This window comes from Papaver somniferum, chromosome 11 (assembly GCF_003573695.1).
Source record: "Papaver somniferum cultivar HN1 chromosome 11, ASM357369v1, whole genome shotgun sequence".
NCBI classification, from domain to species: Eukaryota; Viridiplantae; Streptophyta; class Magnoliopsida; order Ranunculales; family Papaveraceae; genus Papaver; species Papaver somniferum.
In genome coordinates this window covers 14,738,629-14,758,062 of record NC_039368.1, presented here as the reverse complement: position 1 = coordinate 14,758,062, position 19,434 = coordinate 14,738,629, and the positions used below count along the sequence as shown (strand labels likewise).

The 19,434-nt window shown below is 36.8% G+C and overlaps 2 protein-coding genes across 2 annotated transcripts; both read right to left on the bottom strand.

Moving 5' to 3' along the window:
• Positions 1-7,435: 7,435 nt before the first annotated feature.
• Positions 7,436-9,127, bottom strand: LOC113322421 (cationic peroxidase 1-like). The gene is made up of 4 exons (XM_026570502.1): positions 8,825-9,127; positions 8,525-8,716; positions 8,216-8,381; positions 7,436-7,935 (listed from the first exon to the last, which is right to left on the bottom strand). The coding sequence occupies exons 1-4, from the start codon at positions 9,062-9,064 to the stop codon at positions 7,553-7,555; spliced, it is 981 nt and encodes a 326-aa protein (XP_026426287.1). The 5' UTR covers positions 9,065-9,127; the 3' UTR covers positions 7,436-7,552.
• Positions 9,128-10,243: 1,116 nt separating this feature from the next.
• Positions 10,244-18,309, bottom strand: LOC113324162 (cationic peroxidase 1-like). The gene is made up of 4 exons (XM_026572489.1): positions 18,022-18,309; positions 17,610-17,801; positions 17,343-17,508; positions 10,244-10,392 (listed from the first exon to the last, which is right to left on the bottom strand). The coding sequence occupies exons 1-4, from the start codon at positions 18,259-18,261 to the stop codon at positions 10,244-10,246; spliced, it is 747 nt and encodes a 248-aa protein (XP_026428274.1). The 5' UTR covers positions 18,262-18,309.
• Positions 18,310-19,434: the final 1,125 nt, after the last annotated feature.

The window sequence follows — 19,434 nt, the reverse complement described above, 5'->3', positions numbered from 1 at the left end:
ACTAAAAACTGTAAAGGCTCAATGTAGTTCTTAAAGTGGTCTAGAACTCTAGGCTGACCCTTTAGTAGTTTTGGTCAATCAACTTTCATGGTGAGATGGAACTTCAGCTAGTTTTCATTAACCAATGCATACATCTGTTAAATAACTTAAATTAGGTAGTACGCTGCAACCAGAATCATATATGCACCTCCATGACATATTCATTGACATGTTAGCTATATAAACTACCAAAATAGATTTTCGCTTGCTCACTGAGGGGGGAAAGAAAGAGAAAGGCTTCTATAACAAGTTTAATTACAAACTACAAAGGTGATATCTGAAGTCGTAGAATCCGCAAAGTGCTGCTAAAATTTAGTCATTAGTCTTCAAATTCTGCAAAATTTAAGCATTTACAGTTCAGACTTTGTTCACAGTTTAAGACAGGCTTGATTGCTTGAACATTTTAACCATGTACAGAAAAAAAATGATTACACGACTTTTTTTCGATTTCATGTTTGTCAATGACATTTACAAATCCGGCTTCATAATGACAATTTCATTTCTTTCAATCCGTGGCGACCAAGCTATCCCTTAATTGTCGATCGACCTGTTTTGATTAGTGACACATGGTTGAAAATTTGTAATATGAAACGTATTGTTAATGTGATACAACCGATTCATGACAAATTAGTGTTTTTTCTTGAACTTGCTAAACACTATAGACAAAACATTGCAATAGTTAAATACTATGTGAGCGTATATACATTGCATCTAAGTTCTAATCATCAAAATTGTCATCGAAGACCTTGTGGCATACACCCGCTTTAGTATGAACTAAATCCATAATTGATAATCTTATATAATTAGGAGGCGGCTAAACAGTATAGATCAGCCGCATTAGAATTTAAAGTTTTAATTTAGCATTTTAAGATCCGACCAAATCCCTTTGATGTAAACTCCCCAATGATATGTTTTTGTATGCGAAGGGAAGCGGGTTTTCGATAAGTACATGTTCTACCATCTATAATAGAAAACACGAAACTCAATTTCATTTTATTTATTCTTTTGACTTAAAATGGTAACTTTTTAATAAAAAGGAAAAATGAAACAAGATGAGAGGTGCCTAAGCGGTACACAGTTCTGAGACTAAGAATCCCACAGCAAGACAAGCTGACAGGCACCAACCACAAAAAACAAAAAAAATAAATTAAGAATTTTTAGTTTGGGTTCTAAGACCTCTTCCCACTATTTCGTTACAATTCTGATCCAGACTCTCCATTTTCAGTCTTACAAGTTATCTCCGAGTCCTGTTAAGGGCTTTTTCTTCGTGAGAAAGGTAACTGGTTCTTTTTGCAGAATCACTATCAGAAAAATCTCCATCCTCAGAGTAGTCTTCAACTGTAACTCTTTCTACCATGCTCTTTACTAAATAATTATTTCCATTCAAATTAGAGGGACTGGATTCCATTGTTGATGCTCTATCCTTATTCAGTTTAGAAGGAATGGCGATTACCCCCTTTTCCCTACTTCGTGCCACTAATGATGCACTGGATACATTAGTCTTCTTTATTGCAGACTCTTTGGTTATATTAATAGGAAACCTGCTTTCTGTTGTTAAGTCACCGTACACCATAAAGGGGTTGTTTTTAGGAGACTCCTGCTTGCAGATGGTTTTCTTCTTCGCTCGGACTTCAGTCCATTCACCTGGAGATGAAACTAAAACAACCTTATTTCCTACATTAGAACTCAAATCCACTGCAGTAACACATGGTTTAGTTAACTCATTCCCTGCATCCGCAGATGATATTTCAAAAACTCTCACATGCTTACTAACAGTTACATTCGATGCAGTCAATGCATCCAAATGGGTATTGTCCGGACTTCCATTACCTCGATCTACTAGCTCCTAAATGTTGTTACCTCCATTGATTCTTATGGACATAACCTTTCCACTAGAAACAGTTGTGTCCTTGTGCTGATCTTGACCCTTAGCAATTGTCTCACCCTCCATGTGGCGGATTGGAAAATTTCTCCTGGCGCACCTGGTGGTGCAGGCCATTACTCCCCTGATGCTTCATGATGATGCTACTTACCAGACTTTAAATCTACGCAAATGCACGTTCGTTTTCCCTTGAAAACATGCTTGTGGGGCATGATGCAGCTAACTTAGCTCTCACACCGTTCTAACTTGCCCTCGTTCTTCAAAGGGTTTAAATCCATGAAGGCTATGACTGATGCACCTTGCATGCATCACTGGCTTCCGAGTCTTGTCCACGCATAAGGCATACCTTGCACTTATACATAAGCCTTTGCAGACCTCATGACGTACTTTCCTTAGGCTTATTGAAGCTCCGCTAACTTGCATATCGATGTAGCTTACTTTCGAGGTCATGCCTAATGCTTCATTGGCACATGCCTAAGTCGAACGCCTTGATAGGAAGTATGAGTATTCAAAGAATAGAATGCAACTTCCTCATAAATTTTGGCCACAATCATCTATTGCATCGAACTGCCGAGTCAGACGATATGAGAGGCCAGGATGCCGCAATCATCTCTAAATTAGATGATATGAATGACAAAGTGTTGGATCGGAAATGTTGCAACTCATTGCGGCTGCCTACGTACCCTTCCCTACTCTAAAGGGACCAAGCACTGATCGTAATTCATCGTCGAAGGGACAAAAGCTTAAGACAACTCGTTTGCAAGGCCGTGGCTAAGCAATAATGATAATGTCCTAGTCAGTGTAGGTCGTTCCGTCAAAATTCATCCAAGTGATGCATATTATTTGGTCTGCGGCATGGCATAGTGATGATCATGCTCAATATGCTCCATTGTCAAGGATACACAACTATAAATGAGACCTAAGCATCATTTATAGTCTTTCGGCAAGATATAAAGCTTACTTGGTGCATGTTCCGCATATGCACCTTCAACCAATTACCCCTCCCTGTATATGTTTTAAAGACATTTTTATAACATAGATTTAGGGAGCAAAAATCATTCATTAAGTCCCAAGTTCGTGATGGTTGCACATTAGCACCCTGGACAACTGCAATGTACGTCCGTGATGGATGTTCAATCAGTTCTGGCTCACAGGCCAGTTCCAATGTCCGACCATGATGGCAGAACATTTCCTGAGCCAGGTCCAGTGAAGGGATATGATGGATGTATTTCCGTCTTTGGCCTATAGGACACTCCAATGTCCAGCGGTGATGGTTGTACATTGCCAAGCCCAGCCTGCTATGGCATGTTGAGGTATTGTCCATAGGCCAATGACCTGCGTAATGCACCATTTTGGCGCGACTTTGTTCTAGACCACCCATCCAATTGGCCTGAAGCACCTTTGGTGCGAGACTGGCTCTTGGCCAATACATCTTACAACTTGTACCCTCTTGTGTGATATTGGCCCTTGGCCAATATATCCTCGTAATGCGCCTTACTTGGCGCCATATTAATATTAGATTTACGCCAATGTTCCTCTTAACACAAAACGGAGCTTGAGATGAAGCTTCATCTCTTTCCATGACGCATCTTCGCGCATTCCCATGTTAAAAACACGGGGTGTGACACTACCCATCCTTCAAATCATTTGGACCATTAAATTCACTAACTTAACTAGTGATTGTACCCTGACCTGCGCTAACATTGCCTCCCTCGTCCCCGTTTACATCCCCTTTGGTTGGTTCCAAATGTATATTCCTAGAACTTTTTGTTGTCCATCTAGTATTTTTTTTCCTAACACAATTCTTAGTTGCATGACCAAAGACCTTACAATTGCCGCATCATGGAGGTTTCCAATTATATTCCAAGGGTAGCTCCATATATATTTTTTCATCTATCAGAAGTGGTATGATAGTAGGGAAAGCAAACTCAATCTCTATTTCTATTCATATTCTAGCATAAGCTAATCTTGTCTGCTTGAGAGTACATCAGCTAGTAATAATTTTTCTATATAGCTGGATATCAGGATCAACCCATCATTGTTCCACATATGCAGTAGAACCCCATAAATACATACCCAATTTGGAACTGACTTAATGTTAGAGATAGAATTTTCAAGCATATTTGACCAAGGTCTTAAAGTAAATAGTTGGTTTGAGATGTAAAAAGAACTATTTTCAAGCACTTTCAAACAATCCTCAGGATCAGAAAACTTGAAGATAAAAGCACAACCTCCATGTAACTTGGTAATAACCTCCTTCATTAGCTTCCATGGTTTGCTTACTGCGACTTCAACAGCTAAAAATGATAACCGTTTCCCTATAGAGAAACGAACAACTAGTTCTTCACACTGTTTTATGCCTTCTAAGAAGTTTCCAGCTTGTGCAGCAAAAATTAGTTTGCCATTAACCTCAGATGGAGGGGTGAATTTCATCGTGGGCTGAATAGGAACCACCTGAGGCATCAGAAATAAAGACCTCCACTCATTAGAGTTAGGGTTAGGTATTAACCCAAAACCCATGAATTTCCTGATGAAAAATTTGGGTTTGAATTATCTCCTGTAACACCATTCAAGGAAGAAATAGAATTTCCATCCATCCCAATGATTTTCCCAGTGCTCTTAGTTGAAACAATGTTGTTTTGATGATTAGCACATGAGTTCCCAATCACCAGTTCCCCTTTGCGGATGAAGAGACCCCATTCCTTTGAAGAATTGGAAAATATTCCAAATAAAAGCTAGCCTCATGATATTTTGAAGAACATACACTATTTTTAGATGGATTAACATACGAGGATGGTAGAGAATGAGATGGATTCCCTCCCACCATGACAAATTTTTGAAGATTTCAAACCTAGGAAAATCGCCCTAAAATCGCCTGCATGTCAGCACTACTCATTGGTGGGTTCCTTTTCGTGTTTATGAGTAGTGGATCAAGTTTTCACCAATAATACTTACGGGGCCCGATCACCAGACCACCACTAATTGTAATGTAATTGCTTCATATAATACTTTCAAGAAAACAATGTAATGCCAGTGTCTTTTTTAGTTTCTTGGAGAAGATGTTTGTAACGATCGTCAGTTTATCTATTTGATTTATTCATACTCGGTAATTATGAATAGAAAATGATTTCATGTTATCTTTTTGCGTTATATGCTATATTAGCATAAGATTTATGGGAAGATGAAAAAAGAGACGTTAATTTTTTTACCGATACAAGGAAGATATATGGATAGGAAAGAAAAACCTTGAGAAATGGATGGATCTTTTGCTGACCCGGACATCCCTACCTTGTGCAATAATGTTGAATTATTTGGTTTTGTTTCTAACAATCTGAACATGGACATTTTACCCATTTAATTGGTTTTGAATTTGAAATTGGTTGTAATGGTTGAATTATCTGCTCCGTGGATAGTCCAAAGTCTTGAAGGTGATAGCTTAGATTTTGAAACTGTTTTAATGATTGTAATCTCAATTGTCAATAGAGTCGGTCATGTAACACTTATGAAGTAAGTTAATGTATGAGGTTTGCCTCCTTTTCAAAAAAAAAAAAAAAAGAAACCCTTTTTTTTCTTTTTTTTTTTATTTGATCGGTACCCCAAATCTCAGAACCATCTTCTCCCGTCATTCTCTGAAATCACATACAAAGAAACCTCGAATCTCAAAACCATCTTTATCTCTTTTTTCGTTTTTCAATCCATACAGAAAGAAACCCCAAATATCAAAACCGTTCATTTTATATTCATCGTCTTCAGAATTATTGAGCAACATATTGAATTTAAGGATACTGAAGAAAGATGATGTGAATGGTTTTCTTAACTACAATTGGTTAATGTGTTTTAATCGAATCGGGTTATGATCAAGATTCAATTTAGTGTTTGGGGAAAAAAAAATTATAAAAAAAAAAAACCTATAACCTAAAACCTTTGGTTAATTTCAATGAAAATCGAAAATGGTGTTGGTATTGTTGGTTGGTTTAGGAAGATTGTAAAATGGGATAAATTTAAGAGGATCAACCTCTGGATTATACAAAAGTGGAAAGAGAATAAATTTGGTCCAAAAAATAGTACAATGCTAAGATTACACAACAAAGGTTGGGTTTCTTAATCCTCAGAGATGGGTATTTATAACATTCTTAAATGTCCTTGGATCCTCTAATGTCGTACATGTGTACAATCTTGACTTTTTCATCACTTTGATATGTCGAATCCGTACACGTGTCTTTGATGCTTCTGTTACTACGAGGCGTCTTCATCTTTGGATCGGGGCTATCCACGACTGGGACCTTCTCGCTATCGGCACTCTCTTACCTAAGGAACGAGTACTCCATTTTTTCTCCAGGACAACTTCCTCATACGCAGCGATACAGGTCGCCATAGGCATATAACACTTGACCTTCTCATCTTCGCTTCTTCTCAGCCCCAGCTCACAGATGCGCAAATCGCTCAAGCTAACCTTGCACTTGTCACCCACTTCCATATGTGTCATTCGCTCATGCAGGCGCAAAATACTCCAGCCAATTCTACGTCTGCCAATTCCTTCAGTCTGTGTGTGACTCGCTCGTGCAGGAGCATCATACTCCATCCCATTCTGCGCCTGTCACTCCTCCATCTCCCTCCAGTCCTACACCATCGATATGTGCCGGCACAGAATACTCTGCACCATTTTGCGCCTGTCACTCCCCTTTTCTCCATGCGACTGACTTGACCAGGCAAAGAACACTCCTCACTATTCTGCGTCTGTTTAATCTCAACTACCGTACTCTTCATCTCTCAATTTTAGAGTGTCTTTTGCTATTGCAAGGGTGTAATTATCATTATAAACTTCTCCCAATTTTGGGGTATCAACAAAGATCAATGAGAGAAAACATACATCAATTTTTCTACGAGAAATTCCAAATTGTTTTGTTCCTGATCTAGCAAAGGTACTGGTAATTGTCTCCAAAGTTATTACTTTTTTGTGTTTTAATTACAAAAATGTTACCTTTGATCTTAGTTCATGGGTAGGTTTGGAATCAAAAATGTTACTTATTTATGAAATAGGGTTAGGGAAATTGTGTCTTGGTTCTTATTTTGGACGTGCCTTGGCAATAACGAGTAAGTCATCGTTTGTTAATGGAATTTAATATTATTGATGTATTGATTGATCTGTAAAATAAATACAAGAGATTTGTTTCAAATTGATGTTGATAATGGAGATTGAGATAAGAGCATATCTTGAGCCAGGAAGAAGAATGGTTCACATGTAGTATTTGTTGTGCAATGCACGTGCATTCTGTTATAACATAACTTTTTTCTCCAAGGACATGAAGTAATTTTTTTTAATAATTAGTTACTAAACAGAAACCAAGATTTAACATGTCGACGCACGTTGATGTCAATTCCAAATAGCAAACACTAAGTTGGACAAATGTTAAACTAAACTTTAAAGCTGAACAAAACCTGGTACCAAAAACAAAATAACTCATGTCTTTTTTTTTGCAGTCCCCCAAAAGCTATTAAAGTTCGCTATACTACTTAAACACAAAATTATCTCATATTATCTATGTCTCATTATACATGAGACGAACATAATACAATTGCTCTTTATTTTGATGATAACCGGATACATAATTATCAAAACTAAAACCATATTTAATTGAGTTTCCTGCAATTAGTTCTGATTTCGCCATTGCTACCCGTTAAAGGGCTAAGATTTCCCATCTTTACCATGGCAACAGCAAAATCAGTCAAGAATGTCGGGTTGTCATTGCTGTAAGTTGTCACTTGAGCATCTGTAGATCCACCATTGAAAAGTTCTTGATCCGAATGAAGAAGTCCTTTCTTGCTAACTAGATTCTTGTAATAAGTGTTATCGAAAATTATTGGGGTTGCGTCGAGTGGGGAAAGATTATTATCATTTCCTGATGTTGGACAACTACTCTTCAAAGATGTAGCGAAAGGTGCATCTATGTTCGTTTCTTTGTGGATTCGACTTCGAAAAGTTGTGCATCTAGCTTGACCAATAGAGTGAGATCCTAATAAAGAATAATAAAAAATTTCAAAAAAAACAAAAAAAAGAATTCAAGAAAAATGAAAATAAAGGAAAAGAAAATTAGTAAGAGTACGTAATGGTCAGTTTATATATAATCTCGTGCATGCCAAATCAGCTAATAATGGTGTTGACATTGTTGTTATAGAAAATTAGAATATAATCATGCGAACTGTTTGAATCGGCCTCATCTTAAACGGCTCTTTGAGCGACATATATATAAAAAAAAAGAAAAAAAAATTGTTGCTGTAGTTTTACGCACTTACCAGAGAGAATCACCATTTCTTTGGTAGTAAAACCTTTGGTGGAGAAGGAAGTAATCAAGCCACTAAGACCAAGTGTGGCAGCGGGGAGGTTGCTATTAGCATCACTCATACTTGCAGTTTTAGCATCTCTTCTTCCTAATTGTACAACCCATGGACGCCCACCCAACTGAAAACAAGTACATATTCTGAATTACTTAGTTATCTTACATACACTCTTGCATGCTTATGTAGTTATTTAAATGAAAATTACAAATATCTAAGTCAAAATAAAAAGAGACAAATGATTAATAATAAATATAAATGGCTTACGGCAGCAACAGAATCTCGAGCTGCAACGGCAAGAATGTCAGCGCAAGAAACAGTTTTAGGGCAGATTGCCTCAACTTGAGTTTTTATGGTGTCAATGACATTAAACCCTCTCACAGAATTTGCATTTGGTCCTGCTGTCTTTTCTCCAGTGAAGCTTGATGTATCATCCAACAGAATGGAAGCATCACAACCCTGTAATCAGATTCAAGCAACAATTACGAGTTTATGCAATTAGTACCATATATATGTAAGCAGATGCTAACTAGCTATTGAAATTACTAGTATTCATCGTTCACTTGCATTAACAAAGCAGTCATGAAAATGAAGACGCAATAGAGAAGCTCCCATTCTGGCCTCGTTTGAAACTGCATTTACTACTGCAGCTTGGATGGTAGGGAGGAGGTTAGGGCAACTAGTCGCATAAAAAGTGGAAGATAACTGTGCAGATGTTATGCTAATATTCATGCCAAACATGCACAATGATGATACTAGAACAAAGAAAAAGAATGGCCAAGAAGAATATGAAGAGTAAGAAGCCATGATTGAAAAGACTTGAGAGATGATGAATTAGCTGGTTATTAATTCTATCTGAATGAATATAGAAGAACTAGTAATTTGATGTATTAGCTTATGCCTAATTGATTCTTATTTATAGAACTTCAGCAATGCCACAGCTACTTTCAAATAAGTTGTAGTATTTAAATATATAAGTATAATCAAAGTCAAATTATGTAGTTTAATTTGTTTAATCAGCAAATCGCATTTCATACGAGAGCAGGTAAGCCTATATACGTCTGATGACCGTGTACATCTTGGCCATATATGCATGGAATTCGCGGAAGTCAAAAATATCGGTGTCCTATGTCTCATCTCGCCTCCATCTCTAGCTCTTTCTCACTTAAGCAATGATTTCTCTATTTTACGTACTCTGAAACTTACCTTTTTTCTTCAACATGAATTTAAAGGAACTAAGTCTAACTGTTTAAGTCCTAATATGTCAGTGAAACTTACCAAAAGGCTAAAAAGGTGTACTTCAAATGTGTTTCTTAAAGTGTAATCAAAAGAAGCCGTTGTTGGTTGGTGAAAATCCTCAACATTTTACTTTATAACCGAAGCAACGTATATCATAATCATAACAACTTATTAGAATATCTGGCTTGTTTGTCTCTTAAAGTGGCAATAGGCTTCATGCAATTGTTTTACCGCGTACATTTTCCTAGTCATGCATATGATTGAACTACCTAAGTATGTTGTGATCCTACACGCCATCCTACCCATACTATGTCTGCTATGTTTACACTCGATGTTCTTTTATGTGACATTTACAGCTTTTTGGTGATGGATACGTTTTCGTCTAACTGTCCGGTGAAGTTTTTCAAACATAAGTAATTAATTTCAGATACTGCGTATAGCCCTCGTTAGTTAATCAAATATATTGCTTGGCCCTTTGACTTCTCACAATTCCCTAGAATCACTACCTTTTGACGTTTTTTCACAAACTGTCAGTACATGACAAAATTATAAACACCGAATGTTTTTCGTCGAAACGCTGAAATAAACGCTATAGGAGTCATATAGGACAAACAGCCGGCCTTCTGATACATGCACCTGATCCACATTTGATGTTTCCCAGCGTAGTTAAATAAAATTGTACTAGCAATTAGTCATACAAATCCGCCGTATTTATTTACTACTTAACTAAGTTTCCATTTGGGATTGTCAGCCGTGAAGAAAATGGAGGCCATGTTTATTCTTTGGAAGATCTTTGCCTTCCACAATTATCTGGTTAGTTGTCGTCCGCAAATTGTTGCAGATAGAGTTCCCGTCAAACTGATCTCCAATTTCACCTTCTCTTACTATTTGATTAGCTGCGAAAAAAAAAAATTCCAAACGATAGCAGATTTGTCGGGTCAGGATGTTATTCCAAAGTAAACGCTCCAAGTCTCTAATGCATATCTGGGCGACTGTGTATTGGGTTTTGGTCAGGAGACACATTCTGGGTAACATATGCATTGATGCATATTTAAGATAGGTGCGGTCAAGAAGCAAATTAGGGGCCACTTGATCAACTACTTTTGGGTCACTCCTGATGTTTTATCGGAATAGCTGATATTTACGTCACGACTCACGATATAGAATTCAGATCACACTATCACAGTATGTAGGTTCAGAGTAACAAAGGAGAGATGGATTTTGGGGAATCACTTGGTGAATTAGGGATGAAGTCTGCAACTTCTTAAAGTATATGTATCCCTGTTACCTCTTGGACTGAAGTCGTTATATAGATACCGAACGATTTTATAACTCGAAAAGCTACTCCAGCAACAATAATATGGACGAGTTTGTTGTTGGGTGCAATAATCAAAAACAAAGAAAAATCAAATAAGCAAAAGTTATTGATACTTAGCTCCTTTATAATGGAAGTGATTGTTTTGACGAAACGAACAAGCTCCCCGTATCTCCGCAACAGCAACAAGGAAAAACTTTGGAAAATAGAGTGAGTCACGTGTTCAACACGCTGTCCTTAAGACATTAGCGCCCGACTACACTCAAGAGTGATGCTATAGCCCTCACAGGACGGATATCTCCAGGATAAAACACCCTAATACACCTACTACTAGCATATGTAGTAGATGCTCAACTTGAGCTTGGCAACTCCGAAAAAACCGTTAAGGAAAATCGCGAATGCTTAAAAAACGCTATAAAATATTTTCCCTTAGGGTCCCTCTAAAATACAGAGCAACCCCTTTTCCATAGATTTTACAAAAGTAGTGAATTTCTTTATATAATTGACAAATACAACTTAAGAAGAAAAACTCCCCGATGTGGGACTAAAAGCTTTATATAGTTTCTTAAAACTACTAAAAATTGGAAACTCCACGATGTGGGACTAAAAAGTTTCATTCACAAAATAAAACAATAAATTATAATTTTTTATTAAAATTTTAAAAAATTATTTTTTTATTAATCGTTTTCCAACAATCCCCCACATGAATGAAAACTCAATAAAACATGAAAACACAGATAGATCTTGGTAAATAAACATCCCAACCTCACGATCCAAACAGACTGATCGTGCAAGTGTTGAAATCATACTAGTCATTTCTACGTCCTCTCCCTCACACAAAAGTGTGTTGACCCCAGGGTCATACTATGTATTGCATAAATCATAATAGTATTGAGAGCTTTCATCTTTAATTCTCACATGGTGAGACTATAGGTATCTTTCACCAAAGTGAAAAAGCATGAACTAGTGAACCCTTAGTGACCTTTAGGTCCTAAGTTCCAGTAATACCAAAACCATCAAAATGAAAATCACATAAAAAACGTAGGAAATACCATTTTAGGCAGAGGTGTCCATGAGGTCTTGAACCTTTGCTTAGTGAGATATTACCAGAATTACTTGCTAGAGACAGTGAACTATGTCTTGAAATGCTAGCATTTGATGTAATTCGTGATAACAACCACGGGTGATATCTCCAAGATTGCTGCCAAGCTCGTGCCGTTTTGTCCGTTTTGGCCCTGGACGTATCCTGTTTCTCAGAATGCTCTAGAGAATCAGCTCATATTCTCACAGGAAGCGACCCACTTCCTCATTCAGATAGGTGAGTTTCCATAAAGAGTGTTACTGCTACACCCCACTTCAATCTAAAATTGAAACTATAGAACTCATTAAGACTTATTAAAAAGTCATCCTCCACATGCAGTCACACTATCACGTCTACACCATAGGGAAGGGACAGAGAATGAAAATCTATGATAGTGTTTACCTTTACCCACCACAAATTAGTTGTCTCATTCGAAACCTTGATCATGGGATCTCCAGTTAGCAAGATTGAGTATCCTTCATGACAAGTTTAATATATGAGCTTAAGCCCCAACCCCCTCGATGCATTTTTAACTATCTCTTTGTACAAACCTTTCGTCAAAGATTGCGCGATATTCTCCTTGGACTTTATCCAATCAATGGAAATAACGCCGATTGAGATTAGTTATTTCTTAGATTTAACTATTATAGCTTGGATAACACAATGTATAGATATAGCTGGCACAGGCCTATGCCAAAGAGGAATGTCTTCTAAAAATCATCTTAGGCACTCGGCCCCCTCTCATGCTTTATCTAACGCAATACTCTCAGATTCCATAATGAATTGAGCGATATGTTTGTTTGGAACTCTTCCAACAACAAACCCACATGTTAGAGTGAAACCATATCCACTCGTAGACTTAGACTCCTCTGAGTCAACTATCCAGTTTGCATCATAAAGTCCCAAGGACAACAAGATACCTTTCATAAATCAAAAGAGTATTTTAGGTACCATAACACTCTACTCAGTGCATCTGAATTCTCTTGCTCTGGACTACAATTATATCCACTTAACTTACTCATAATATAGGCAATGTCTGGACTCTTACAGTTCATTAAATTCATCAGACATCCTATAACTTTTGAGTATTCAAGTTAAGATACTCCACTACCCTTATTTTTCTTGAGACTACAAGAATAATCGTACGAAGTACAAGCAGGTTTACAATCAGACTGATTGTATCTCTTAAGCACAACTCAACATAATGAGAACGACTAAGACTTATAAATGTTTGATTATCTTCTAATCCTCATCCCTAAGATTACATCAAAAGGGCCCAAGTCTTTCAAGTCAATGTTCTCATTCAGTGCATGTTTTTAGTGGAATTGATCACATCTATGTTTGTATCAAGCATATCATCAACATACAAGCATACAATTACACAGACATCCTTAACAAGTTACTTGTAAACATACTTTTCAGATTCATTAATTTAAATCCACTATCCATTATCACATGATTAAATTTTCCATGTCACTGTTTACGTGCTTATTTGAAAACCATACAAAGATTTTTCAAATTACAAACTTTGTATTCACAACCTTTCACTACAAAGTCTTCAGGTTGATCTATGTAAATTTCTTTACCTAATTCACGGTTTTAGAAAAAGCTGTCTTAACATCCATCTGATGTATCTCTACGTTCTTTATGGCAGAAATAACAATTAGTATCTCAACGGAAGTAATTTCCGTCACAATTGAATTAGAATCAAGGAAATCTACACCTTCTTTTAGTTTATAGCCTTTAGCTACCAACTTAGCTTAATATTTTTCCACAGTTTCATCTACCTATCGTTTCCTCTTAAAGACTCATTTACATCCCATGGTCTTACAACCTGGAGGTAAACTAGCAAGCTCCCAAGTCTGGTTCCAACGGACTGAGTCCATTTCACTAAATGAAGCTTCTTACCAGAATGGGGTTTCAGTAGATATCAAGGCTTCTTTACAAGTCTGTGGCTCGGACTAAGCTAGGCATGTTATGAAGTCTGTTTCATAAGAAGTCTCAAGTCTAATTATTTTACTTCTCATAGGCTCAACATCAACTTCATCTTCCTTTAAAATAAGTTCTGACTATTTGAAAATAAATCTAGGGGATCAACAACACATCTCTAATGAGGTACAAGTTTAGAATAAACATGTTCAAAGAACTCAGCATCCCTAGATTCCGTAATAATATTCACACCAATGTCAGAAAAAATCAGAACACACAACCAAAAATCTATTTGTAGAAGTATACTCAATATACCCTATACGAAAACACAATCAACATTTTTGGTTTCAATCTAGTTCTTTTAGGAAGAGGAATTACAATCTTAGTCAAACGCCCCCACACTTTGACACATTCATAAAAAGGTCATCTACCGTTCCATAAACCATATGGAGTTTCATCTGATTCTTAAAAGGGTACTTTATTCAGGATATACTAGTTAAGAGGACTGCCTCCCCCCACAAGGCCGCAGGTAATCCTGAACTAATCAACATGGAAATTATCATGTCCTTAAGGATACGGTTGTTATGTTCAAGGCTTCTAATTGGTTTCCAACTTCAAGTTTATACATCTTAAGGCTTCTAAGGCGTCATCCTTATCCTAAGCAAGTATACAAGATAGTACCTCGTACAATCATCTACGGAAGTTATAACCATCTTTTACCACAGTGATTTTGGGTTGAACTCATGTCAACTAGGCCTAACTGAATTAATTTTAAAGGCTTATAATTACTCTGAACATTTGTGCTAAAATATTTTATAGCATATTTTGATTCTTCACAGATTTCACTTTTGTGTTCAAAATCCAAACTAAATTTGGGTACGAAGCCTATGCTAGCCAGTTAAGCATTGACTTATAAGTTTACGGTTCCAAGTATACCACGTAAAACAATCAATCACACAAAGATATCACAAGAATCAATTACGTTCACATCATCAGTTTTTCCGTTAAGCTTATATAGACCCAAAGTCCTATAACTCTTGCTTAAAAAATCACTGCCTAGTTACAACAAGTTTTCCAGATTCAATTAAGATCTTAAATATTTTTCCATCTACAACAGAACAAGATACAAGATTTTCTCATATGCTCGGAACATGAAAACTTCATTCAATGTGAGAATATTACAGATATGAGCTTCTGCTCGACCTTTTCCTTTTATGCAACCTCTATTGCATATGATTTACTCAATAAGAGTTTCTCGACATCCCCTATCCTATGATAGGAGGTGAACAGGTCTCTGTTTCAACAAACATTCTTGGTGGCTCCAGAGTCCACCTACTGGTCTCTCACATTGGTTATTAAAATAACTTCCGACATCACGCCACCAAACTCGTTCTAGTTTGTTTCAACTAAATTAGCATTAACTTTCTACTTATTAAGGTTTTATGTTGTCTACAATTTACTGCCGCGTGGCCAGGAATTTTACAAACATAACACTCACCCTTAACTAAAGTAATTCTGGATTCAGGTTTACGAAATATACCTTTATCATGAAGACCATGCTTATAGTTGCGTTCGATGTTCTCACCTTTGCCATCTTTGGAAGATTTGTTTCCCACCACATGCGGCTATTAGCCATGTCCCTCGGAGATGACACCTTTATTAACAAATCACAATTCCAAATCAGAAAGTAAAATATGAGTTTTGAATATATATACAAACTTCGTTTGAATCAGCGTTTCAAAAAACTCATGGTTACCCCCACAAAAATTAATTTAGTTAACAACAATTTTCTGCTCGTCAGAATTTTTCAGAAACGTTTTTCTGTTTTGTAAAATATCAAACAAATACTTGTACAACTCCAAAAATTCTGAAATTTTACGCGCGTAACTATCAGGATGTCTACTACGTTGTGTCAAAAGGGTTCATCGAAATTCCTTCTATATTAAAAGATAAAATTGAAACTCTACAGCTGACCAGAAATTCGTTTTTGTTTTTCACTCCACAATTAACATCCATGATTCACAAACCAATCAATCGTTTTCGATTATTACAAATATTAATGTCTTAAAATGTTGGGTGCAATAATCAAAAACAAAGAAAAATCAAATAAGCAAAAGTTATTGATACTTAGCTCCTTTATAATGGAAGTGATTGCTTTGACGAAACGAACAAGCTCCCCGTATCTCCGCAACAGCAACAAGGAAAAACTTTGGAAAATAGAGTGAGTCACGTGTTCAACACGCTGTCCTTAAGACATTAGCGCCCGGCTACACTCAAGAGTGATGCTATAGCCCTCACATGACGGATATCTCCAGGATAAAACACCCTAATACACCTACTACTAGCATATGTAGTAGATGCTCAACTTGAGCTTGGCAACTCCGAAAAAACCGTTAAGGAAAATCGCGAATGCTTAAAAAACGCTATAAAATATTTTCCCTTAAGGTCCCTCTAAATATAGGACAAACAGCCGGCCTTCTGATACATGCACCTGATCCACATTTGATGTTTCCCAGCGTAGTTAAATAAAATTGTACTAGCAATTAGTCATACAAATCCGCCGTATTTATTTACTACTTAACTACGTTTCCATTTGGGATTGTCGGCCGTGAAGAAAATGGAGGCCATGTTTATTCTTTGGAAGATCTTTGCCTTCCACAATTATCTGGTTAGTTGTCGTCCGCAAATTGTTGCAGATAGAGTTCCCGTCAAACTGATCTCCAATTTCACCTTCTCTTACTATTTGATTAGCTGCGAAATTTTTTTTTTCCAAACGATAGCAGATTTGTCGGGTCAGGATGTTATTCCAAAGTAAACGCTCCAAGTCTCTAATGCATATCTGGGCGACTGAGTATTGGGTTTTGGTCAGGAGACACATTCTGGGTATCATATGCATTGATGCATATTTAACATAGGTGCGGTCAAGAAGCAAATTAGGGGCCACTTGATCAACTACTTTTGGGTCACTCCTGATGTTTCATCGGAATAGCTGATATTTACGTCACGACTCACGATATAGAATTCAGATCACACTATCACAGTATGTAGGTTCAGAGTAACAAAGGAGAGATGGATTTTGGGGAATCATTTGGTGAATTAGGGATGAAGTCTGCAACTTCTTAAAGTATATGTATCCCTGTTACCTCTTGGACTGAAGTCGTTATATAGATACCGAACGATTTTATAACTCGAAAAGCTACTCCAGCAACAATAATATGGACGAGTTTGTATGGATAGAATTTAAGCTCAAACGGGGATCTCGTGATATCCAATGTCAAGGTGTTGCTAAGCTCGTGGTGAAGTCACGAACGCAATTAAGGATGTCTCTTTAGTGAACCACATAAGCTTTGTGGATCCTTTTTCTGGTTGGTTATATATAAGAAAGGGCGTAAATTTATCTTGTACGAGGACAACCATTTATGTAGCCTTAATGGCACATGATCAACCTTATCTGAATTGTTCCTTGAGAGGCATATATAACCAAGTTTTTTGTTGTTGTAGTTAGTGACAAATTAACTTACCAGAGAGAATAACCATTTCTTTGGTAGTAAAACCTTTGTTGGAGAAGGAAGTAATCAAACCGCTGAGACTAAGAGTAGCAGGAGGTAGGTTGGTATTTGCATCATTCTTACTCGCAGTCTTGGCATCTCTTCTTCCTAATTGTACAATCCATGGACGCCCACCCAACTGGAACAGAAAAAAACGTAAAATGGCTGTATTTTGTAACTAATGTCTAGAGATTAATCAGGAGAAAGGAGGGTGAGTTATGTAATGAAAGATTGTCTTACAGCGGCAACAGAATCACGAGCTGCAACAGCAAGGATGTCAGCACAAGAAACAATTTTAGGGCAGAGTGCCTCCACTTGAGCTTTTATGGTGTCAATAATATCATACCCGCTCACTGAATTTGCATTCGGAAATGCTGTCTTTTCTCCTGTGAAACTCGATGTGTCATCCAATAGAATAGATGCATCACAGCCCTGTAGTTTTACACATACGCAATAATTGTGTCAGATATATTCTATTAAGGCACCATACGTGCAAAAAATCTCAGCTTTTGCTGGGTGTTTCGAAATTCAGTACATGAAGGGAACATGCACATACTTGAGCTAACTAGCTAAAAAGCCTAAAATGCATCACCATCTTATGGAAATTACGTTTGGAAATTTAAATATTAAGAGATGGAGATATGAGACTTGCATTAACGTAACAGTCATGAAAATGTAGACGCAATAAAGAAGCTCCCATTCTGGGTTCATTTGAAATTGCAGTCAGTACTGCATTTTGGATGGTAAAGAGAACATTAGGGCAACTGCTCGAATAGAAACTTGGAGATAACTGAGCAGTTGTTGTACTAATGTTCATGCCAAACATGCACAGCGATGATACTAGAAGAAAGAAAAAGAATGGCCAAGAAGAAGATGAAGAAGAGTAAGCCATGATCAATAAGACTTGAGAAGTGATGAACTAATTCAATAGTGAATCTATTTGGTTTTAGTGCTTGCTGTGAATTATGTCTAATTGCCATACCTATTTATAAAACATCTCTATTCTAACTAACTAAGCGACATGTGCAAATGTTAAACAAGTATTAGTCAAGTCAAATATACAATTATTAGTAACAGTCTGTACATTCATATATGTGGGTATTAGATGATCAAGAAGCACCGAAAATAATTAGGATTAATGTGTATGATTTTCTGTTGATGTCAATAAAATCGGTGTTTTATGTCTCTTCTTGTCATCCCTTTTCTCGTCTTCGAAAGGCCTTTTTGTTCTTCTTTTGTGGATCGTCTTGTTTGTTTCTCTGTGTTCTACTTCTTGCTTACAGTAGTTATCAACTTTTGATATGTTTTAAATCTTTAAAGTTCAAATCAGTAAAGGCTACTAAAAACTGTAAAGGCTCGATGTAGTTCTTAAAGTGGTCTAGAACTCTAGGCTGACCCTTTAGTAGTTTTGGTCAATCAACTTTCATGGTGAGATGGAACTTCAGCTAGTTTTCATTAACCAATGCATACATCTGTTAAATAACTTAAATTAGGTAGTACGCTGCAACCAGAATCATATATGCACCTCCATTACATATTCATTGACATGTTAGCTATATAAACTACCAAAATAGATTTTCGCTTGCTCACCGAGGGGGGAAAGAAAGAGAAAGGCTTCTATAACAAGTTTAATTACAAACTACAAAGGTGACAAAACATTGCAATAGTTAAATACTATGTGAGCGTATATACATTGCATCTAAGTTCTAATCATCAAAATTGTCATCGAAGACCTTGTGGCATACACCCGCTTTAGTATGAACTAAATCCATAATTGATAATCTTATGTAATTAGGAGGCGGCTAAACAGTATAGATCAGCCGCATTAGAATTTAAAGTTTTAATTTAGCATTTTAAGATCCGACCAAATCCCTTTGATGTAAACTGCCCAACTGATGATATGTGTTTTTATTTGGAGGGGAGCGGTTTTTGGCCAAGTAATATTCTACCATCCATAGTGTAATTAAACAACACTGTTAGAAATCATGTCTAACCAATACTATGATTTGAATCAGATGCGAAAATTGTATGCACAGAAGTAGTGTGAAGATTATATGCACACAGG